The 21,646-nt window shown below is 41.6% G+C and overlaps 1 protein-coding gene across 4 annotated transcripts in view; it reads right to left on the bottom strand.

Moving 5' to 3' along the window:
* Nucleotides 1–21,646, bottom strand: part of SQOR (sulfide quinone oxidoreductase) — a 41,373-nt gene that overhangs the window by 3,068 nt on the left and 16,659 nt on the right. For all 4 annotated transcript variants that reach the window (XM_081049682.1, XM_081049681.1, XM_081049683.1 and 1 more), the window contains exons 2-7: nt 21,163–21,413; nt 18,621–18,791; nt 14,154–14,207; nt 10,733–10,927; nt 8,884–9,093; nt 3,633–3,816 (exon numbers count right to left, since the gene is read on the bottom strand). In XM_081049682.1, the coding sequence (XP_080905808.1) occupies nt 3,633–3,816; nt 8,884–9,093; nt 10,733–10,927; nt 14,154–14,207; nt 18,621–18,791; nt 21,163–21,396 (1,048 nt within the window). In that variant the 5' untranslated portion in view covers nt 21,397–21,413. The remainder of the gene's footprint in view (nt 1–3,632; nt 3,817–8,883; nt 9,094–10,732; nt 10,928–14,153; nt 14,208–18,620; nt 18,792–21,162; nt 21,414–21,646) is intronic.

The raw sequence follows: 21,646 nt of genomic DNA, 5'->3' as shown, positions 1-21,646 counted from the left end.
ATTACGAAAATTTTCAAACTCTGTCATTCTTCTTTCATCTATCCCATCATATATGTTGCTTTTCTTCCTATAGTATTTTTAAAGCAAACATCATAACAATTCACACATAAATATTTCTGTGTATATCTCTGATAGATAAGAAATTTTTAAAATACAACACAACAGCATTTTTACACCCACAGTACTAGCAATACTTCCTTAATATCATCTAGTCCTAGTCTGTGTTCAATTTTGAATAATTAAGACTGCCCTTTTAAAATGGTGGTGGCCAGATGGGAGGGGTTGAAGGGGGTAGGTGGGAAAGGTTAAAGGAATTAAGAAGTACAAATTGTCAGTTACTAAAATAGTCACAGGGATGTGAAGTACAGCATAGGGAATATAGTCAATAATATTGTAATAACTATGTATGGTGTCAGATGGGTACTAGACTTATCGGGGTGTTCACTTTGTAAGTATATAAATGTCTAATCACTATGTTGTACACCTGAAACTAATATATTGTACATCAACTGTAATTGAAAAATAAGTTTAAAAAATAAACTGCCTTGTAAAAAATACAAGCAGTTTGTGTCTCTAGAGGTGGAAGACTAGATTTACTTTTGAGGAAAGATTTTTACCTATATATTGTAAAATTCTCATTAAAGCAATTATTTTGCAATTCTCAAAATCATGGGTCAGCAAACTTTATTTGTAAAGAAAAATTTTAGACTTTGTGGGCCAAGAGGCAAAATCAAAGATATTATGTAATGAGAGAAAACAAAAGTTTACTTAACAAAATTCAAAATATAATAATTTTTGTAACATGGATCTACTAATAAGAAGAATGGAATTCCTTTTTTTTTAGAATAAGAAAAAGGTAGTGTTCCCTGTCAAAAAATCAATTATGAACATTCATCTGTAGAAAGCATTCTTAGCCAGCTGTACAAAAACAGGCAGCCGGCTACATTTGGCTAGCAAGCTGTAGTTTGCTGACACCCAAATCAAAACAGCAATGAATTTTTTTACTGGAATGAGGGCGTTCAAAAAAATGAGAAATAAATAATTCTGTCTAATAATATTAACTGGCTGTCTTTATTGTGGGCAAGGTATCATCTCTAAAGATCATATTTCCCTTTTGGAAAACTTTGTTCCTCTCTGAGGGCTACAAAGAGTGTAGAATCTGTACAGAGAAAAGCCGAGGAGGCCCCCGCAGCAGGGTGTCAAGGCCCACACAAAAGGAGAAAAGATGGCCGTGGGTGCCACCTGCACAGAGGTTAGGCCTTCAGACCCAGGAAACAGTCACACTGTCCAGGTGTGTCCAGGTTTAAGGTGCACATGTGTGGAGGCGTGTGTGAGTTGTGGTTTCTTTTCCTGTATTATAAGCCCCTTCTGTTATACACAAGCCTTCAGTTAACTGTTAAATGCCTTGGTCTTGGCTGTGCTGTATGTAATTAAGGGAGAATCCTGGGGCAGAAAGAAGCAGAGGCTGAGGCATGAGCCGCAGGAAAGTCAAACTCAATGTGGTAAGACAGATCTCGTTCGCGATAGCACAGTGGTCTTGATTGAGGCAAGACACCTGGCTAGTGGCAGGTAAAGCCAAGGACAGATTTGTGGAACAAGTGTAAGCATTGCTAGGAATACTCAGAGAACTTGGGGAAGGGAACCTAGTGAGAAATGCAGATCCACTTGGGAAAGCTAGGAGTATTGTTATGTAGACACTAGAGAAGAGCAAATAGATTTTCACAGGTGTGAAATGACATATAAAGAAGAGCATACACAGCAGCACTGTTTGAAATAAAAATGGGTTGGAAACAATACAACCATCAAATAGAATAAAAATTGTAAAAAAAAATGCAAAAATAATAGGGATGTTCTCTATGCGGGGTGCGGAGTATAGAATCTGGTAAGATGGAAGGCAGGGCTGGGAGCAAGACTTTTCACTTACAACTGTTTGTTTAATCACATTTAATAGTATATATGTGTAACATTGAATGAAATGTGTGTTTGTTTGAAGGAGGCCGAAACCTTGGTGATCTGGGCCTCACATACCAGCACAGGTATTTTCAGCATATAAATTCAGCAGGCTTACTTTAAGAGAAATGTAAATTCAAAGTAACGCCCCAAAGTCTACCTATAAATCACAAAAACATACAGATGAGAGAAGCCAGTGACAAAATCCAGCCTCATCAAGGACGAGACAAACTAACATGACACCGGGCTCCCCAACTGATGCAGTGGGAGGCACAGAGCCTCCCACATGGAGAGTCTTGCAAAAACATGTAACGTGAATCACATCATAAGAAAACAACTAGCTGGTTCTAAATTATGGCACATTCTACAAGATAACTGGCCTGGACTCTTCAAAAATGCCAGTCATAAAAGTAAAAAAACAAATGTCAGAAGGCCTATTCTAGATGAAAGGAAACCAGAGACATGACAACCAATATAGTGTGTGCTCATGCATTTAAGCGGGGCGGGGGCGAGGGGGCAATAAGGGACATTTTTAGGAAAACTGGAAAACTTCAAACTGGATTGTTTATGACATGATGTTATAATACAATGTTCAATTTCTTGGACTATCATGATAAGAGCCTTGTGGATATAGAGGAGAAAGTCCTTTTTCTTAGGAGATGCAGGTTGAAGTATTTGAGGGTGAAGGAAGTATCATGATGTCAAAACTTACTTTCAAATGACTCAACAACAAAAAATGTACGGAGAGTGATGAAGAATATGTCACAAAATATTAATAATTGGTTAATACCTGAAGGTTATATGGGTCTTCATTGTACTTTCTTTCAAATTTGTCATAGGTTTGAGGTTTTTGCAATAAAGAGTTGAGGGGGAAATTACTATTAGTAATGAAAAAGGCATTCAGTTAGTTTTCTAGAAAGTCACCTTTAGGTTGAAGTAGCAAAAGTGACACAACATGTGCTGCAGGTGGGTAATTCACACAAAACACTGCCATGCCCATCGGCAGGGGCGGGTTGTGTTTTACAGCCGTTAGAGAAGACAGCTCCTACAGAGGACAGAAGCTAAAAGGCAATTCTCCCCATCGCTGCTAGTGCAGAACATCGAGGTGAATTTCATTTTCCAGGCTGAAGGCCTTAATCCTGTACCAATCAGGCATGCTCCACTGTATTTGTCTTAGAACAATTTTCTGGTCTGCAAGCGTTCACTGACTTGTATGTGTTTTCCTGGGAAACAAATGCTTCCCTAGCTTTACGGTGTTTCAGGCAGAAGAAAAATAGCAAACTTGCCTGGCATCATGGGCGAAGGAGGCCAGGGATGGAAACGTGGCAGTAAGAGAAGCAACAGAATTGCAGAAAGCTAGAAAAGTGGTACCCTCTCGAATGCACCCTCCCCTATAAAAAACCCCTCTGACTTAGAAAAGGCACTTGAGGTCCTGCCACTCTGGTCCAAAGCCCTCAACAGATCCTTCCTTCTTTATACAACACTAGGTTGTGACAACTTGCTTCTGGTTCACTGACAACTTGCTTCTGTGTCAAAGAGGTCGCTGTCATTTTTAGGCCACAAAAGTTTCTTCATTATTAATGGAATGCTATTTGTGCCAAAGTTTTGTTTCTGTTATGATGGTGCCTTGGGGTGACATCATGTTAAGAGGGGAAGAAAGGTAGCACGTTATTTTATCTTACCTACTGCAGCAGCGGTCTTTGATGTAGGAAGGTTGGTGCAGTCCCCAATCCCAAACACATTTGGGTATTTCTTGTGCTGCAGAGTTTCTTTATCCACATCCACCCAGCCAGCAGCATCAGCCACAGGACTCATCTTGAGGACATCTGGTGAGCTCATTGGTGGTGTAACATGAAGCATTTCATACTACAAAAAAAGGAAAGCATCCACATGTGTGTTTTTTCCAATATTTCTATAGCCCCACACGCTGTCCCCACATCTCACTCACCCCTCCACTGCTATGGATGCGCAGAGCACTATACAATTAGTGCTTATACTGATCCACACCATCTCCAAGATCTTACATGCTCCCTTGGAGTCATGTGATGAAGTAACTAACCATTCCTTTGGTGGACATGGTCTCCCCATAGAATCTACATGAACCCTTTGGCAGTAGGCATAAGGGAATCCAAGATACTGGAGTGAACCTTACTAACATTCTGAAAGAACCCACTGATGTTTCTCTTATTACTAAAATTAAAACAAAGGGGTGGCATATTTCTTACTCACTCCCTTACCCTTAGCTGTTGGCTTGTAAAGTTGGTACTGCAAAGAGGGGTTCAGAGTCCCTGAAACTTGTAAAGGCCATGTTAGGAGATGGTCTGTAAGCACCAGTCCCAAATATGGGTCAATTCTCAAACTAAAGGAAGCCATAAAAATACCAATTTAAAATGAAATATAGGGTGGTAAGAATATTGCCTAGTACTTTGGAGAAAAAGAAGGGGTCTGAGTCAGTATTAGGTTTACTGAACCGTATAGAAGGCAGGATGGACTTTTTTCCCAAATACCTCTATCAAGATTACCCTTGCCAACAGTACACTGAGCCATTCTGATGGCTCATTTAACGTTTTTGTTTGTTTATGTACTAATCTTCCACTTTTTGTAGTTCATCCTTTTTATTCTCTTTATTTAGTTTTCATAAACTCCATCTGGCAATTTCAAATTGACTCAAATGCTCACAAAACATTTCATTAAGGGGAAAACTTTGGCATCTTAAGATAATCTCAACCTTGTGAGAGTTGATAGCCCCTAATTTCCCTAGGAAGGCCTTCATAGGGACTTGGAAAACACTGGTGGCACCGGGAGTTAGGAAGGTGCTTTGTATTTATTTCCACTCTGGGACAATTGTAAGCTGAATTAGCCTTAAGGAGCCTCAGTGCTCCTCTGCAGGGTACTAATTTGGGGTGGCTCTTTAGGGGTATAAGTCCCCGAGGCTAGGTCTGTTATTGAACCTGAAGACTGAACACCTGTCTGCAGGATAATGGAGGGAATGCTCAACAGCCATCATCCACTAAATGATTCAGGCCATGTCAGTATTTCTTCAGTTAACTAGACCACTTTTTGTTTTTTTAACTGTGGTCTAAATCTTACTAGAGTCATCTCTATCTGTTGGAGTTAACATGCTTGACTTTCACAAGTACATATGATTTCCAGACATCTTTCTAGAAGGAAAGTTAAATATTTTCACATAATCATCATAAAGGCATGAAGTTTTACTTGAGCTGATATCCTATATGAAAGAAATATTAGGATCTGTTTTATAGAATTATTAAAAATTAACATTGGTATTTAGCTGTAGCTTGTTCTTTATCCATTATTTCCATAAACTATATATGATAAATAACTTGGTTATCCCTCATTAACATAAATAATATATTCAGAACAATGGTTTTCGAACTTTAGTGTTCATAATTAAGCAGCAGTCACAAGACTTGTGGAAAATGCAGGTCTCGGGTCCCACTACCCCCAAAATCCCGATTCAGTAGGTCTGAAGTGCAGGAATCTGTCCTTTAAGAAAATCCCCTGGTGATTCTAACACATGAAACCTGTGGATGACAGTCTAAGAAGCTCTTTCTTGAAGGAACCGGTTCATTTACAATGAAAAATAGAATGCTTTACTCTGACAAGTCACTTCACCTTCCCTTTTCTTATCTATAAAGAAATGCATTAAATTAGATAATCTCCAGAATCCTTTCTAGTTCTAGGACTCTATGACGTAAAATAAGTTGAAACTTTTAAAATATTAGGAGACTTGGACCAGTTCACCAGCCCTCTATTAAGAATCAGACTATAGGCTTTTAGGTACAATGAATTCTTTACAGGAGTGGTCCTCAGTCCTGGTTGTACATTAGAATCATTCGGGCAACTTCTGAAATTCTTAATTCTCAGTCTATACCCCAGACTAATGAATCCAAATCTCTGGGGGTTAGGCCCAGGCACAAGCACATTTTAAAAGCTCCCCAGTGGTTCCAGTGTGCACCCAGGGCTAAGAGCCTCTGTTTTAGAGCCTTTGGGTTGGGTTTTCGAAGTCCGGACTTTAAAAGTGGAATTGAGTCCAGAAAGAAAATCTGACCTAAAATCCTTCCAAAAGAACACAAATATCCTCTTTCTTTACAATCCCTTTCAAAGAACAATAACCATTTGTTTATCCAAGTCCCTATCCCCAACCTTTTCTTTTGTTCCTTTGTTCTTCTCCTTTGTTCAGCTCCTCTTAGGATTTGCTCACCTGGATCTCACTATATGAAAGAATTTAGGTGGGGAAGAAGCTCCAAAGGGTGTGCAACCCAAAATTCTCATGACTCAGAGTGGCCTTTCTTAGAAACAGAAATAATGACTGAAACTGTTCCTTAATTCCCCACCCCACAGGCTTAGTGCTGGTTTAAATGACTCAGATGAAGGCTTTCCCAGTGCCAGATTCCAAGAACATAGCTGAGAACCAAAGCAAAAAAGACCAAATAATAAAATGAAGTTCAGGCACTCAAGCTCATATGCTTTACTCATAAAAGTTTGTTTCAGCCCTCATTCACAGCCCACTCACTTTTACTTTATAGAAAATTTAACGTTTGGCTATCTTTTCTCCCAGCCAATAAAAAATAAGAAGCAGCAATTTAAAAGAGCTGAAGCTGGAGGGACCACCAAAGTCACTTACAACTTTTTGACAGCTAGGAAAGAAGAAAACAGGAAAGCTACAAAAAGGACACACACAAAATCAAAGAGCAGAGTAGTTTGAGATGCTTCTGTAAGGTGATAACTAGCCTTAAACCACCCAGAAGGTCCTAGGAGCTTAACTGTATAAGAGCTATTCAAAATTATGACCCCGAGCTGGGGCAGCTGGATACTAGATCAGCCTGGGAATCCAGTGACACCAGAAAGTAAGAAAGTGCTCAAAAATACGATGGCAACAGGTCACAAGGACATAGGAACCATCTTGAAAGGGCTTCTACTGACCAAATCTGGTACAATTTGAGCACCAAAGTAATTAAGGACAGTAATGAATTATGAACCTGGGATAAAAAATAGGTATTGATGAGTTCATACCAATAATGATTTAATTAAGAGAGAAGGGAGGGCTTTTGCTGACAATGCAAGAGCCTACTGGTAAACATGAAGAAAATGCTGGAAAATCATCATTTTGCAACCACCGTAGTAGAGATTGGAATGAGCAAAAATCATCAATGGAGGGTAAATCTAGGGGGAAACTTTAATAAGGATTAAGGTGTTTGCATGGTCTTAAAATGCCTCCCCATGGACTTCTTATTAGCAGCAAGGGAGAAAAAGAATAATATACAGTGGAGAAATCGGACCATATCTTGAGTGGTGATAACAATGAACATCATCAATGAACATCAATGAAAGCACTGTGTGCTTTCAGATGGGTTACCCTAGAAGGACACAACATCGCTTACATAGCATTGCAGTCTAAAAAGAATAGCCTGAAACTAATCACAAGAAAACATGGACAAACCCAAAATCAGGAACATTCTTTTAACAAATAAAAGTGGTGGGAGGGGGGTTGTATTAATTCAAAACACAAGTGTCATAGGAGACAAAGAAAAGCTGTGGAAATGTTCCAGATTGAAGGAAGCTAAAGAGACATCACAATTATCGGCAATACCTGACTATAGATTGGGTCCTGTCCTGAAGGGGAAAGAGTGCTATAAAGGCTATTGAAAACAAAACTGAAATACAAATGGTAGATGAAATTATATCTGTGCTAAATTTACTGAGTTGATAGCTGAACTGTGGTTATGTCCAAGAATACCCCTATGTCTTAGGAAATTTACAGTGAAATATTTAGGGGTAAAGGACTATGATAAATATAACTTAGCTTTAAATGCTTTGGGTAGAGAGAGATAAATGAAATAATAAACCAAGGGGCTAAAAGTCTATATTGAGTGAATCTAGGTAAAAGCTCTATACAGTTTTCTGTATATATTTTTATACATTTACTATTTTTATTTTTGCAACTTTCTCAAAGTTGAGATTATTTCCAAATAAAAGTTTTTAAAAATTATGACCTTAAGTCATCAGTAACATTTTAAGTGATAGTCAATTCACTCCATGTAAAAAAGGAAAAATGTGTGCAATATATTTAAAAAGAGCTTGAACTAAAAAGCTTAAAATGTCAAGTTTTGATGTTTAGAAGATTAATCTTTGGTTCACTTCAGAATTGCTTTTTATGGAACCCTTCATTCCTCTAAAAATGCTGAATGAATAAAATATGACTGTGCACTGTTTTTTCATTGCTAACAGTCCTTGCCAGAATGATACAAACAAATGATTCTTCCATGCATGCATCTCTAGATGCCTTTTCATCTTGTTCTTAATCCTCACACACGCCTACAAAAGTACTATTCCCACTCTCAGAAGAAGAAACGGAGATACATGGAGGCCAAGGCCACATACAAAGGCTAAATCTTTCCAAGGAGGGTGGAACTAAGCTAGATTGCTCAAGGAATGTTAAGTGCTTCCTTTTATGCACAGGTGAAAGAAATTTCAAGACACCAGAGGTGAAAGACTTCCCTGTCATTCTTGAACTATCCACAAGCAGGGCTGTGTCTCCCTTACCATAAACTGAGACAATCACCAGATCCTGCAGTTAAGGAAACCCTTCCTGAATTCTAGGCAGTAACTGAAGTTGTGAAATATTTCGATGCTTGAAGTGACTCAGTGCCAAGAAAAGTAGACACCCAAAACAGGGTGAAAATCCACTTGGTACCAGTAGATAAACACTCCTCACCTCCCATGGACACAGCCTCTTACCTCTTTCTCTTCCCCACCCACTTTGGTCCACCTTTTCCCCTATCACTGTCCTAATAGCTCACTGTAATCAGCTTCTCCCAGCACTCAACGATGGTGGACAAGGAAGTAGGAGCTGGGGTGTCACCTGCATCTATGACACTGTTCAGCTGACAGCTTAACCTCGCCACTCACTGAAATCACTTGGGTCTCTCCAGGTTTGTCCAGGTTCTCAAACACAGCCTCTTGTTTATCAGCTCGGACTTCAATGAGGTTTTGCTTGTAGTTAACAGTGAGATTCCTCTCCTGGATGATCTCTTCCAGGGCATCAGCATACTTCTTAACCCCAAAAATTGCTCCAAGAGAAGTATTGAAGATGATATTGGCCTTGGATCGTTTCCCTGTCTGAGAAAAGAGAAACAATAGAAACAACCAACACCAAAGCACTACTCCAGCCACCTTTTTTTTTTTTAACTGAAGCCAGAATTAAAACCTTCAGAAGAGACCTCACCAGCTTTGTCCATCGCTATACTCTGGTGGGGAGAGGTGTGGACCAATCCACTGCCTCCTTATTTTCTGTCAGCAACACGACAAAGCACACACTTGACTCAGGGTGGAGGTGGGCACTGTTCAATCAAAGGCCAGAGGTGAGGTATGTTCCAGGTAAAAATGGAGCTGAATTTCTTATTCATATGTTCATTTGTTCATTCACTCAGTAACTGTTCACTGAGGTCCCAGAGTTGGCCAGATACTGTTCTAGGTGCTGAGAGGGCAGCAGTGAATTAGACTAGGCTCCCGGGTCCCCTTGGCTCACACACTCTAGTCATTGTTCGTGTTTCAGAGAGGCTCGTATTCATCCAAACAACTAAGATCTTATGGCACCTGAAATAGAAACTTCTCTCAGGCCATCCAAGAATTGGGAAAAAAGAGTTAAGCAAAGAGGATTTCCAGGAGGAAAGAAACAACTCGTCTCTTAACTCTTTTCCTTCGTTCAGCTCCTTTTAGGATTTGCTCACCTGGATCTCACTATTTGAAAGAACTTAGGTGGGTAAGAACCTCCAAACTCTGTGTCAACCCAAAATTCTCATGACTCAGAGTGGCCTTTCTTAGAAACAGAAACGATGACTGAAACTGTTCCTTAATTCCCCACCCCACAGGCTTAGTGCTGGTTTAAATGACTCAGGTGAAGGCTTGCCCAGTACCAGCTTCCACGTGCACATTCAACATCCCTTCAGTCCCATCTTCCTCTCCCCTCCTCCCACCTGTCCCTTCACAAAACCATAGGCTGCTTTCAATCCTGCCACTGTCTCAAGCCAAACCATGCTTTGGTAAACCCAATGTGACATCCCACACAAAGGCAGGAGAGCAAGAGCAGCTTCCTCCCAGCTTCACGCCACATGTTCTTGAGCTGCGAACAACTGCTCTGACAGAATGTGTCTGAAGGATGCTGAGAAAGTGTCCCCACTCAAATACCTCTTTCCAGTAAGGTTTGCGGTTCTACGTGAACAGTTGTTTTTGCCTTTAGAACTGTCATATTGCCTATTATACTTGCTACATATCAAAAACCAGAAAATATTCGTAACCTTGAACTTGAGTGGGCCAGTTGAGGATACTATTATGTATAAAGATGAACAACGAACTAATTGTCTAACCATGTGGAAATATTTAAACGATCTCTATCATACCTCCCAGTGGACTTTTATACACACATTTAAAAGTATGTTACAATGACTATTTAACAACATGTAACACATTTAAATTTGTATGTACAGTATGATTGTAACATGTTTTGCATAGGAAAAAAGTGGAAGGTCATGTCAAATTGATGACAGCAGCTATATTAAATCAACTGAATTATGAGGGACTTCTTCCTTTTTCTATTTTATAAACTTTGTAATATAATTACAAAAATATAATTTTGTACATATGTGATAAAATTTAGAAATAAAAAAAGGTATTTTGACATGGATAAAAATGGAATTCTGACAATCACTGAATTAGCACCATCTGCCCCCTTGTCTCTGTCCCTGGAAAAGAAGCATACCTTCCTGAAATAGGCTTCCGATAAATACATGATTTTCTGTGGCGCTCCAGCACACTTTATCGGAGTATTTGGGAAGGTAAAGATGGCATTGCCTTCCTTGAAGTCCTGCATAGCCTTCCATGTCTTCTCTACCGTACTAACTGAATAATTAGACCCTATTTTGGGGTGAGCAAAAGCTTCAGGTAGACCTTTAATCTGCAAAAAAACACACACAAAGAAAAAAAATTTTAACAGAAGTGCAAATGGCTTTAGAGTCCTTGTTCTTTGCCATGTCTACAACCTCAAAAGCATTTCAGTACAATTATACACCCCTAGTACTCACACACAATGGAGGAGGCAGGAGGGTCACACACACACATTAGAATCTTCCAGGTGGGTGAGCAAGCTGCTAAGACCAGCGCTATAGCACCTGTCAAGCTGCTATAGGGGAGCCCCTCCACCTCCCTGGCCTTGAGACCGTGATTTGAATACATCTCTTCCCACCAACAGAGTGAGGACAAGAAGCCACCATACTTCCCTTTTGGAGAACTAGTTGCCTTACTGGGAAGAAGAGTGAGAGGCAGAACCAAGAGCTATGTTGTCAATAATAGCAAACTTAAATTACCCTTCAGCAGGTTGTACCAGATAAAACTCTGGGTAAAGACAGGTAATTAAAAACATGGACTTGGTAATCCCACAGACCTGGCTTGTATCCTAGCTTTTCCACTTGTGAGTGTGATTACCCCGTGTCAATTACCTGATATGTCTAAGCCACTGGGTCTCCAACTATGGTTTCCAGACACACCCGGAAACTTGCTGAAAATGCACATTCTCAGACCCCACCCCAAACCTACTGAATCAGACCCCCTGATTCCTGACTAGCCCCGAAATCTATTCTAATAGGCCCTCCAGGTGATTCTGATGCACACTTGAGAAGGCTTGAGAAGCTCTTGCTCATCATCTGTAAAATGGGGATAAAAGTACCTGCTTATTAGGGTTGTTGACAGAAGTAAATGAGACCATGCGTGTAAAATACATAATAAGTGCTCTGTGTTAGTGTATTCCTGCCAGTAAGATTAATCGGATACTTGTCTTAAATGTTGGAAGGTTCACAGAGCACAATGAACATGACACAGACTGAGTTAAGAGACTCAGGCACCAGCTCTTCCAGCAAGAGCAGGAAACTCAAAATACAGTCACCAGAACCTCCCCAGCCTGTTCTCCAGAATGTAGGGCCATCACCTCTGGAGTCACTCGACACCTATCCCTCAGGTCTCAAGGAAACAGTTTTATGACCTCCTCCATAACATCCAATGTTAAGAGCAACTATTCCTGATTACTGATCATATCTCCTGCTGCAGTTTAAGTGGTTGTAATATTAGCAGTTTCGACAATAATAATCATTCATTATTATCAAATTACTTTGCATTTTAATATTTCTGCAGTTTCACATCTATGCTAACATTGTATATACACTATATTCCTCTGAGGGAAGGAAGGAAATATTATTTGACCATAAACACAGATGAGAAAACTGAAGTAGAGCAAGATTGAGTGACCCACGTAGAATCTTCCAGAACCAGACACTGAAGCCCCTGACCACTACCTAGGACTCTTACCATAGGACCTCCGTACTTCCTGGTTCCCAAAGCAAAACTCACTATCCAAGGATAAACAAATAGCTGATCGCTTATCACCTTCATTGTTTTTCTCTAGTCTGAAGAAGCTTTTGTTAAGGATAAAGGTGCCATAAGGTGGCAACCAACCACCTTTTAGGAAGACCTGGTCATAAAGGGTAGTTTATGATGCCTCATCTAATCCAAGTTGCTTCTCTGGGAAGCAGAGGGAGGCAGGGGGAATCAGAGGAAGAGATGAGATCGGACCCCACTTTGGCTACACAGTAATAGGCTATACGCTGGGAGCTGTGGAGTGTCCTATCACACTGATCAAGCCAGCGAGCAGGACACCACACTGCAGAGACCTCATGCAGCTGGCAGGAGAAAGAGGCAGAGACAGCTGGGCAGACAGCGGCTGCCTGGGATTTGGGATCCAACAGAACCCAAATCAAAGATCCAGCCCTTCTGGAGGCCCAGCCACATTCCTGCCCTAGAGATCCATACACTTTGGTATGCTCGTTATATAAATCCCCTTTTTGTTTACAATAATCTGAGTAGTTTTCTATTGTCTGCAATCAAAGAGTGCCAGGTAATAGAGTAGCTTCAGTTTCCTCGTCTCTTAAGTGGAAATAAAAATACCTATCTCACAAGTAGTTGTGAGGAATCAATATTAAATTCCTAGCATGGTCTCTGGTGCATAGTAGAGACTCCCTAATAATAGCTACTTTTAAATATTATTGTTTCCTGCAAGAGACTGCCAAGGACTCTCACTACTGGTCTCTTCAAACAGTCCTGCTCATACAACACTAGGACTGTCAGGGAAACGGTACCGTGGACTTAGCCAAGACAGCACATCTCACCACTTCTGGGGCTCTTCTGAGAGACGTGGACCTCCCAGAAGCTGTAATTGGCACCTCTGTCCATATCGTCTACTCCACAGCTTGTTACATGAGACTCGTGACCACGACACCATGACCAAACCCATCACAACCTTCACACCAACTCATGGCTCCTTTGAAACTTCACAGAACACATCCTAGGACATTGTCACTACCCTCACCCTGGACACGTCATGACTCTGGGTTTTTATACAAAAACACACGTCAAAGACTCTTACTGAGAAACAACTCAGATGAGGCCCTTGCCTGTATCACATTCCTGGAGTTTGTGACCTGGTTATCACGCTGCTTTATGTGCTTCCACTATTTATCCAGAGTCCCCAACAAACTTCTAGAAATCATAATTACTGACTCACTCCATGTTTTAGAAAACTAAACTTGAACCTCACAATTGTCAGACAGCATCTGGCTCCCTAGTTCACTGACCAGGGAGATCTAAGGAACTTCCAGGGTAGTATTTATATTGTGTCAGTCACTTTGTACCAAAAACCCAGGTTCTACACAGCAAAACCCAGAACTCCTCCTAGCTTCTGATAAACTAATTGCTGGTATTTTACCCTTAAAGTCTGTTTAAGAATTCGTAATCTAAATCTTACTTTCAAAGGAAAATTTCATCTGTAATGCAGTCAACTCAGTCCTATATAGAAAGGCAGTTTACTGGTAAGTATGGGAAAGGTTGCTCTTTTGCAAGAATTCCCATTAGAGCATGGGCATGCTGAATCCTGATTAAAGCTTAGAGCTAGATCATATTATCATTGACAGAATCTTATATAAGACTTTTAAAACTATAAAAGACTGCTAAGAAATAAAACTGGAAGAGGATTTCTTAGTAGTCTTTCTTGTCAAAATGAAGATAAAGCCACTAAATGCAGTGTTTAATCTTGGCATAAGTAGGTCAGTGAACACAGAAGTAGTTTAAAACTGTACCTTCTCATAGTCCAGCTGGATTCCGAGAGCAATAATTAGATATTTGTAGGAGATCTGCAACACAAAACAATGCCATTTTAGACCAGGACCGAAAAAGTGGTAGTCTAAGCAATAACTCGATAACTCGGCCCCAGACATCTATGTGGCCAACACCATGCTTCCATTTCTTAATATGAATAATGTGGGTCTGTGGGTGGTGGGCGGTGCAGTAGGGAGGGACTCACGTCCCAGTGTGCCATCATGCCCACCATTCTCTATTGCCCCACACCTCACTGCTTCACAAATATTATATAACCTGCCAGACTTCTGAGAGCTAGAGACTCCTATATTTTTACACAGTGGAGAATGACAGCACAGAGGCCACACGTTTTGTGCAGTGCTTGTGTTAACACTTTTTCATGTGGAGGAGTGGGAGAATGACTTTCTAATTTAAAAAAAAAATCAACTTTCTTTAAAATCTGTGGGATAATATGTGAATCTGAAGCAAATCTGATCTGTCATATAGATTGATCAATATCATAACAGAGCAACTGCTATTTTGAGGGTCATTGAAAAGGATGTAATATAATGTACCTGATCTTATTTAATGATCTGTTTGGAATTTAAAAGTCCCCTCTTTAAATAGAGGTAGTGTGATTATTCATGCTGAGAAGAAAAGGCTCTATATTTATCATGACAGAAATGCGTGTTTAGAATCAGGAGGAAGACAAGTTGAAACCAAGAAGTGTAAGCAAGAAGAACTTGCCTAGAAAACTAGTGATGGAGAAGGATTGCAATGAAAGTCAGAAGCTTAGAAAAGCAACAGTTGGTAACTGCCTCACTCTTGTACTAAATAGAGAAGCAAAGCACACAAGCTGAGCAGATCCCAGTTGGAGAGAGAGGACTCCAAGATGCAAGAGTGCTTGGCCCAGGCTGGGAAGCCAAGAGGAGCAAGCCCCTTACTGAAGAGGTCCTGCCCTGGGATCCAGAAGATGCAACTCCATCCTCACTTCCACAGCGAGGCTTTCCTATGATTCAATCTTCCTCCTCACTGACGCCTCCTGGGGATTCCCTTAGCACAGTGTACCTGATGCTTTATGACACTTGTCAAGTTGTACAGCAGTGCTCTCCTCCCCTACTACATCAAACAGCCCAGAGGATAAAGGTTATCTTACTCTTTATATTCCAAGAATCCAGCATAGTCACTAAATTAAAGTGAGAAACTCAGTAATGCGTGTTGGACGAATGATTTCAATTGTTTGCCATTTATCAAAGTGGATAGATGATATACACCTCATCATCCATATGATTTGCCTTTCCATAGACAGCGGGTGCCCTGAAATTCCTTGTTCTGTAGGAAAGTGTACTGGGCCCATTAAGTGGATGACTGAACTCTGTTGAGTCTTCAGGGTATGTGAGGTCAGAGGTGGCACGGGGTCTGGGCTGATTATCTACAGGTAAAACACATGAACACTGTCAACAAAAAAAGGCTTTGGTTTGTGCGTGTCTCGATGGTTCTATTAGAGCATAATATTGATTATTTTTTAGGGTTAGTGATAACAGATAAGCTTAAGATTATGAAAAAAAATCATTAAGGGAGAATAAACCCTAAAGTAGCAAAGAATAAAAAGAAAGCTTCAAGCCTTTGAATGAATTCAAGTTTTGAGGCCAGATGATCTAAACTCGAAGGAATTGCAAAAACTTGTAGACAAGACTTTTGAGCAACTGCAGAGAACACTGCAGACCTCGCCAGAAGCCTAAATATGGGCAAATATTCTAATGTTATACAGGTGGTAGGGGAGGTAAATTCTGAAACTATGCCTAACAACTTCGTGAAAAGCATGTTTATCCGTTTCATCTATTAAGTAGGTATCTCTTAGTAATCTAGAAAAAGAAGAGCATCAACATGGGTGTGCAGATTGCAAACCTGCTTTCAGAGAGTCAGTAGTCAAGAACTATGCTGACACGTAGTGGAGACTCAATAAATATCTCCTTTTCCTTGTTTTTATGTATCCTTTTAAAAATAATAATAGCAACATTTCTCCAGCATCCACTTGGTGCAACCAATAAGATGACATCTCCCATGAGATGTATGTAATATGCAGACTTCTGATATCTGACTATGAAATACTTTTGCTTTAAAATTCTTGGAAGGAAGTCCCACCAGCTTGCACCAACTTCTTTCCCAGCCCTAAAACAAGACACTACAACTTTCATAAGGGTCTAAGCCTGGGAAGTCTAAGCAGGGCTCAGAAGGGAGAACACCCCCCTCACCTGTGCCTCTCATGCTCAAGAGATGAGATCCTAAGAGGAGCACAAACCCAACCACAAAGAGCTCTGAGCTAGTCCTGTAATGTAAAATAGTCCAATCAAGTGGGGCAGGCACTGCTATACCAAAAGGGCAATATGGGTTATAAGATACAAGTCTCCTGGCCCTATGAGCAGGCAGCAAACTGGCAAGGGAAATGAGCCCCAAGGCTCAATCTTGGGAACTGAGAACAATGTTGTGTTTAATTCAGTCTGCTCTCCTGGACCTTCTGGGGGAAAATAAGGAAGTTCATCAACAGGGGTAAAATAATATATAAAAACTTTAATTGAATTAAAATCAATATTAAATAATACACCAAATATTATTTATTTTAGGATGGGGGAAGCCTGATGTGACAGTGGATCATGTGAAAAAAGGACCCAGAGATGTGAATGGACCTCAAGGCCATCATGAATCAGCATTGTGGTAACTGTTACTAAAAAGGCAAATGCTAGCTTACGCTACATCCGACTGTGGGAGAGATGGCCACTCTCTTCTGGGCTGTTCTGTAGAGCCATTTACTCTTCCAGGTGCCTCTTTCATAGAGGCATGAACAAACCAGATGATGTCCAAAGCAGAGTAAGGAGGGTAGTGAAGGGACTGGAGGCCATGAACTATGAGGAAGGGTCAAGGAAAATGGGGAAGGAGGACAAGTCTATCAGAAGAGAAGACTGACACAGACTGTGAGAACCATCTTAAAATAGTTGAAGGGTTTCTCCACACAAGAGGAAAGACATCCTCTCCTCCCCTACAGGAAGAACCAGGAACAAGAAAGGTATTGAGTCCAGTAACACACTGGGGGCCCAAGAAAGAATAAGAAAGACTACAGTTCTGACCCACTAAAGGCAGAACTTTCATATAATCTTAAAAAATGAAGAGGAATAACTCTTCATTGTTGTTAGAGAATTCCTTGACCCTGAGACATGTAAATACCAATTCATTTTCAATTCAATCCCCCACCCCGTGTCCCAATCCCAATTATGTGGCTCCATTATTTTTCATTAATATTCATCACCTTCTAACACACTATATAATTTACTTATTATGTCTATTATTTAAAATCCGGGACAGTAAAGATTTTTGTCTGTTTTTGTTCACTCGTATAACCCTAAAACTGTGTACCTAGCTTATAGTAGATGCTTAATAAATATTTGTGGAAGGAAGGAAGGATGGAAGGAAGGAAGGAAGGAAGGAAGGAAGGAAGGAAGGAAGGAAGGAAGGAAAGAAGGAAAGGTACATATGTGCATTCTTTTATCAGGTGTTCGAAAGATCTATGACCCAAGGAAAACTTACGAATGCCTGTGGCCAATGAGGTCCTGCCTAGAGGAAGGGGTTGGACTTGAAAACGTTTCAGATTCCCACCAACTCTCAAATTCTACAATTCTTTTTAAATGCCAGAGTGCCCAATTTGGAGGGAGAGTGAGGAGGGTATTAAGGCCAATAACACCCAGGGGGCCCAAGAACCATGGAAGCCTGGAAGAGGCAGTGTGCAGCATGATGGCTGCTGCATAGTCTGCTGCTGTCATGGGCTCAGCAGCAGCGAGGGGACATGATGCTGCAAATGGCTTCTGAGCCTTTCATCCCACCATCCTGTTCTCATCCCCTCAATCAAAGGGACAGCAGTTGCTGAAAAGCTTTGATCCCTGGTAGTCGCGGGGGTGGGGGGGGGAGCCTTCTAAATGGTGCTGAGTAATTATAAGCCTCCAGCTCCAGCAACATCAATTCTGGCACGAACCTTCCCTTACAACCCTGGCAGAGCTCTCCGTCGTGTAACTGGGATAGATATTGTCCAACATTCCCTTCCTCTGGGAGTCCATCCATCAGGTAGAGAAGCTGGTCATTTCAAAGGAAAAAGGAAGAAGAACCTGCCATTTTAGCACGTAGCAGTAGTATTTGTTCAATAAACATTCAGGTGCAAAATACTGTGCCAAGCAACAGGGCAAACAGTGGGTGTTCACAAATACGTGTCTTAGTTGTTCATTTATTAATTTATCATCACTCAGTCCTTCCTTCTATCCCATCCTCCATTCACCACACACCCTCCCATCTCATGCAGTATTCAACACACACATACACGCATATATACCACCCTCTGCTCATGAAGTTGTCCAGTTTGCTAATGGCTGTGCATTTCATATAAGCCCTCAGATTAACAAAAGCCAAAGGACCCCGGTGGTTACCTCCTTGCCGTTGTCTGTGTGGACGCAGTTCTTGTCTGGGTTCAGCTCAACCACTCTAGCTTTGATCCATTCTACACCACATGGAATCACACTTGCTGTGGGACGGCCAGATGAAGACAACTGTTTAACACCAGCACCCACCAGTGTCCAGACTGGCTGGTAGAAGTGTCTCTGAGAAAGTATTCGGAGATTCATTTCAACTTGAGGCTGATAAAAAGGGTCATAACTAAAGGTACCTGAGCTAGACTGTCTCGGTGACTCCCCCCTGACCCTTGGAGTATCACATAGAAAGTCTCCAGGCTATTCCCCATCCCTTCTCCCACTGGTGTCTCCTATGACGCTAAGCTCTGAAGGGCAGTCAGCTACGCAAGAATTTTGCCAAGATCTTTGAAAAAAGCCACAAACTATCTTTAGTGATCATTGTATTATTTACTGCTGGCAGTTGATTGGGTATTTAACATATGTATGTTGTACATACATGCATATATACACACATTATAGATACATTTATGTGCACTGATATAAATAAAATTAAGCCCCGTAACCTAAATATGGTTCCTCAGAAGTTTGTAGGTACTATGGTAAGTCTGAAAAGTTTACAGCCACTCTGGGGATCTCAAAACTTCATTAACTTCCAACTGTGTCCCAAGCCCGTGGAAGACACAGACATTCCCCATCAGCTGTATTAACCCCCTTCTCTTTTCTAAGAGGTTTTACACCCAAAGTGAGTAGGCACCAAATGCTACCCCATAATGCAACATGCCCAAACTTCCACTGTTTTCTGGAGTTGTCTTGCTTCAGATGGTCCACTCTTGATCTGAGTTGGTTGTGAAAGTTCTTGACTCAGTGGCAAAGGTCAGATTGGTTTAATGGCTTCTGAAAACTCCAGTTCACTTATGGAGTGGATTGGGGGACCAAGAGCTCTCAACATTGCCAAAATGCCCCAAACTGGTTGGACAGAATTGCCAACACCCACCGAGAAGTGAAGAGTACATGAGGAATGGCTTTGCAATCTCCCTGTAGCCAATAATGGATGTGAGCCAGGAGGAGAAGAGGCAGAGGTCTCCAATTGTGAGAGCTCAACAATTTCAAGTCCTTCTGGACCAGAAAAAGGAATGAAAATACAAGTTAGGACTTTTTTTAGACTATGAATAAGCATCAGTTCCAGCAATCACTAAACTAGAACCGGAAGGAAAGTGCCAACCTCCTGAGCCACTGGCAGCTCCTTGGATAAACTCCTGTTCTGCACTTCCTCGAGGGGCAAGACGGAAATGATTCTGGCCTCCTGAATTGTGTCCAGTGTCTCAGAGCAGCCATCTTATCACAAAGAGTAGCCCCTGGTTAAGGGTTACATACAGTACACCATATGCCACCTGACACAACTCTCAAACCATTGTCATTTAAAATGTTGTCCCTGAATCACTTTTAAAAGGAAAGTGATAGACAGCATCTTCTAGTCTCCTCTCAGTTCACAGCATACCAGTCAGAGATAACAACAAAGCCTGGGCAGCCTCATTTGCTACTGGGGAGACTGTCTTGCCCTCCCCTCCCCACCAAACAGGTACCAAATCCATTGTGCTTTTCCCTCCCAAGGATACAGCTCCCCGCTGGTACGTGCCTGGTTCCTCGGAAAAAGGCAAACCACCAACAATTTCAAGATTTTTCTAAAGATTTTAGACAATTTTAAAATAGTTTTCATGAAATAGTGCCTTAGGAACAGTTTCTGACTTCCCTCCTGGTGTCTGCTACCTTTTTCTGCCTTGTAACATGATTATAATTCCTTGCACTTAAATTTCTGAAACCTACTGACACGTTCCCAGAGGCCTCCCCACCCCTCAACTCATCAGCCTTTCTCCAGACTGGAACAGAAGTAGGAAAGTATAATGACCGTTGATTTTCCTGTGGACATAATGTTGGAGGAGGAGGGTTTCCTGGGTTGAATTGTCTGTCCCAAAAAAGACAGGTTGGAGTCCTAACCCTGGTACCTGTGAATGTGACCTTATTTGGAAATCGGGTCTTTGCAGGTGTAAGTTAAGGAAGTTAAGATGAGGTTATACTGGATTAGAGTGGGCCCTATCCAGTTACTGGGGTCCTTATAAGAAGGTCAGGTGAAGACGAAGACACAGATTGTAGTGACGCAACTATAAGCCAAGGAACACCAAGGATTGACCACACTACAGAAGCTAGGAGAGAGGACGGGGGAGCTGGGCCCTGCTGACACCTTGGTTCAGGGCTTCTGGCCTCCAGCACTGTGAACGAATAAATATCTACTGTTTTAAGCCCACTCGGCTTGTGGTAATTTGTTATGGCAGCCCTAAGAAATTAATACAGAGAAGAACATATAAAGCCAAGTGATCTGTCCTCTCTCTCTCTTTCTCTACCTTCTCCAATCTTTTTGGACTACCTACTTTTTGTGCCCAGGAGAAGCACTAAGAGCGAGGCACAGGACATACAGTGCCTGACAGTCATCCCCTCCCCACCCTTGGTACATACGCACACACATGCACATGTACACACACACACTCAAAAGGGGGAGACTTACTTCACTGGGCTCAATGATGGCCACATTCTCTGCCTGCACTCTCCTCTTCATACGCGCGGCCATGGTGATCCCACCGCTGCCCCCACCCAGCACCAGCACCTCATAGTGGTTCTTGGCTGCTAGGCCGACCCCTGTGTGCAGCTGAAATGGGCTGGCCTGCTGAGCACCCAGCCTGAGGAAGCAGGCAAAGAGCCGGGCACGGGGGCTGGATACCATGGCGACCAACGGGGTCATCTTCAGACTGGATCAGGCTAGAAAGGAACAGATGAAGCTATGAGTAAGAGAGGAACCATTATGCAACCAAAACATTTTCTTTCTGGAGGAAAGGGAGGCTGGCACCTGGCCAGCTCCAGCTGGTGCCACCATCTCCCGCAAGACCACCTTCCTGTCTAACTGTGGTCCCCGAATCTCCTGAGAGCACCTGACTGGTAACTAACATTGGCTAAGCTTTCCATTTCTCCCCTTCCTCCTTTCAGGACAGCTC

The sequence above is a fragment of the Rhinolophus hipposideros genome (genome assembly GCF_964194185.1).
Source record: "Rhinolophus hipposideros genome assembly, chromosome: 5".
NCBI lineage: Eukaryota > Metazoa > Chordata > Mammalia > Chiroptera > Rhinolophidae > Rhinolophus > Rhinolophus hipposideros.
The sequence above is the reverse complement of the archived record's forward strand: the minus strand, read 5'-3'. Positions and strand labels throughout refer to the sequence as shown.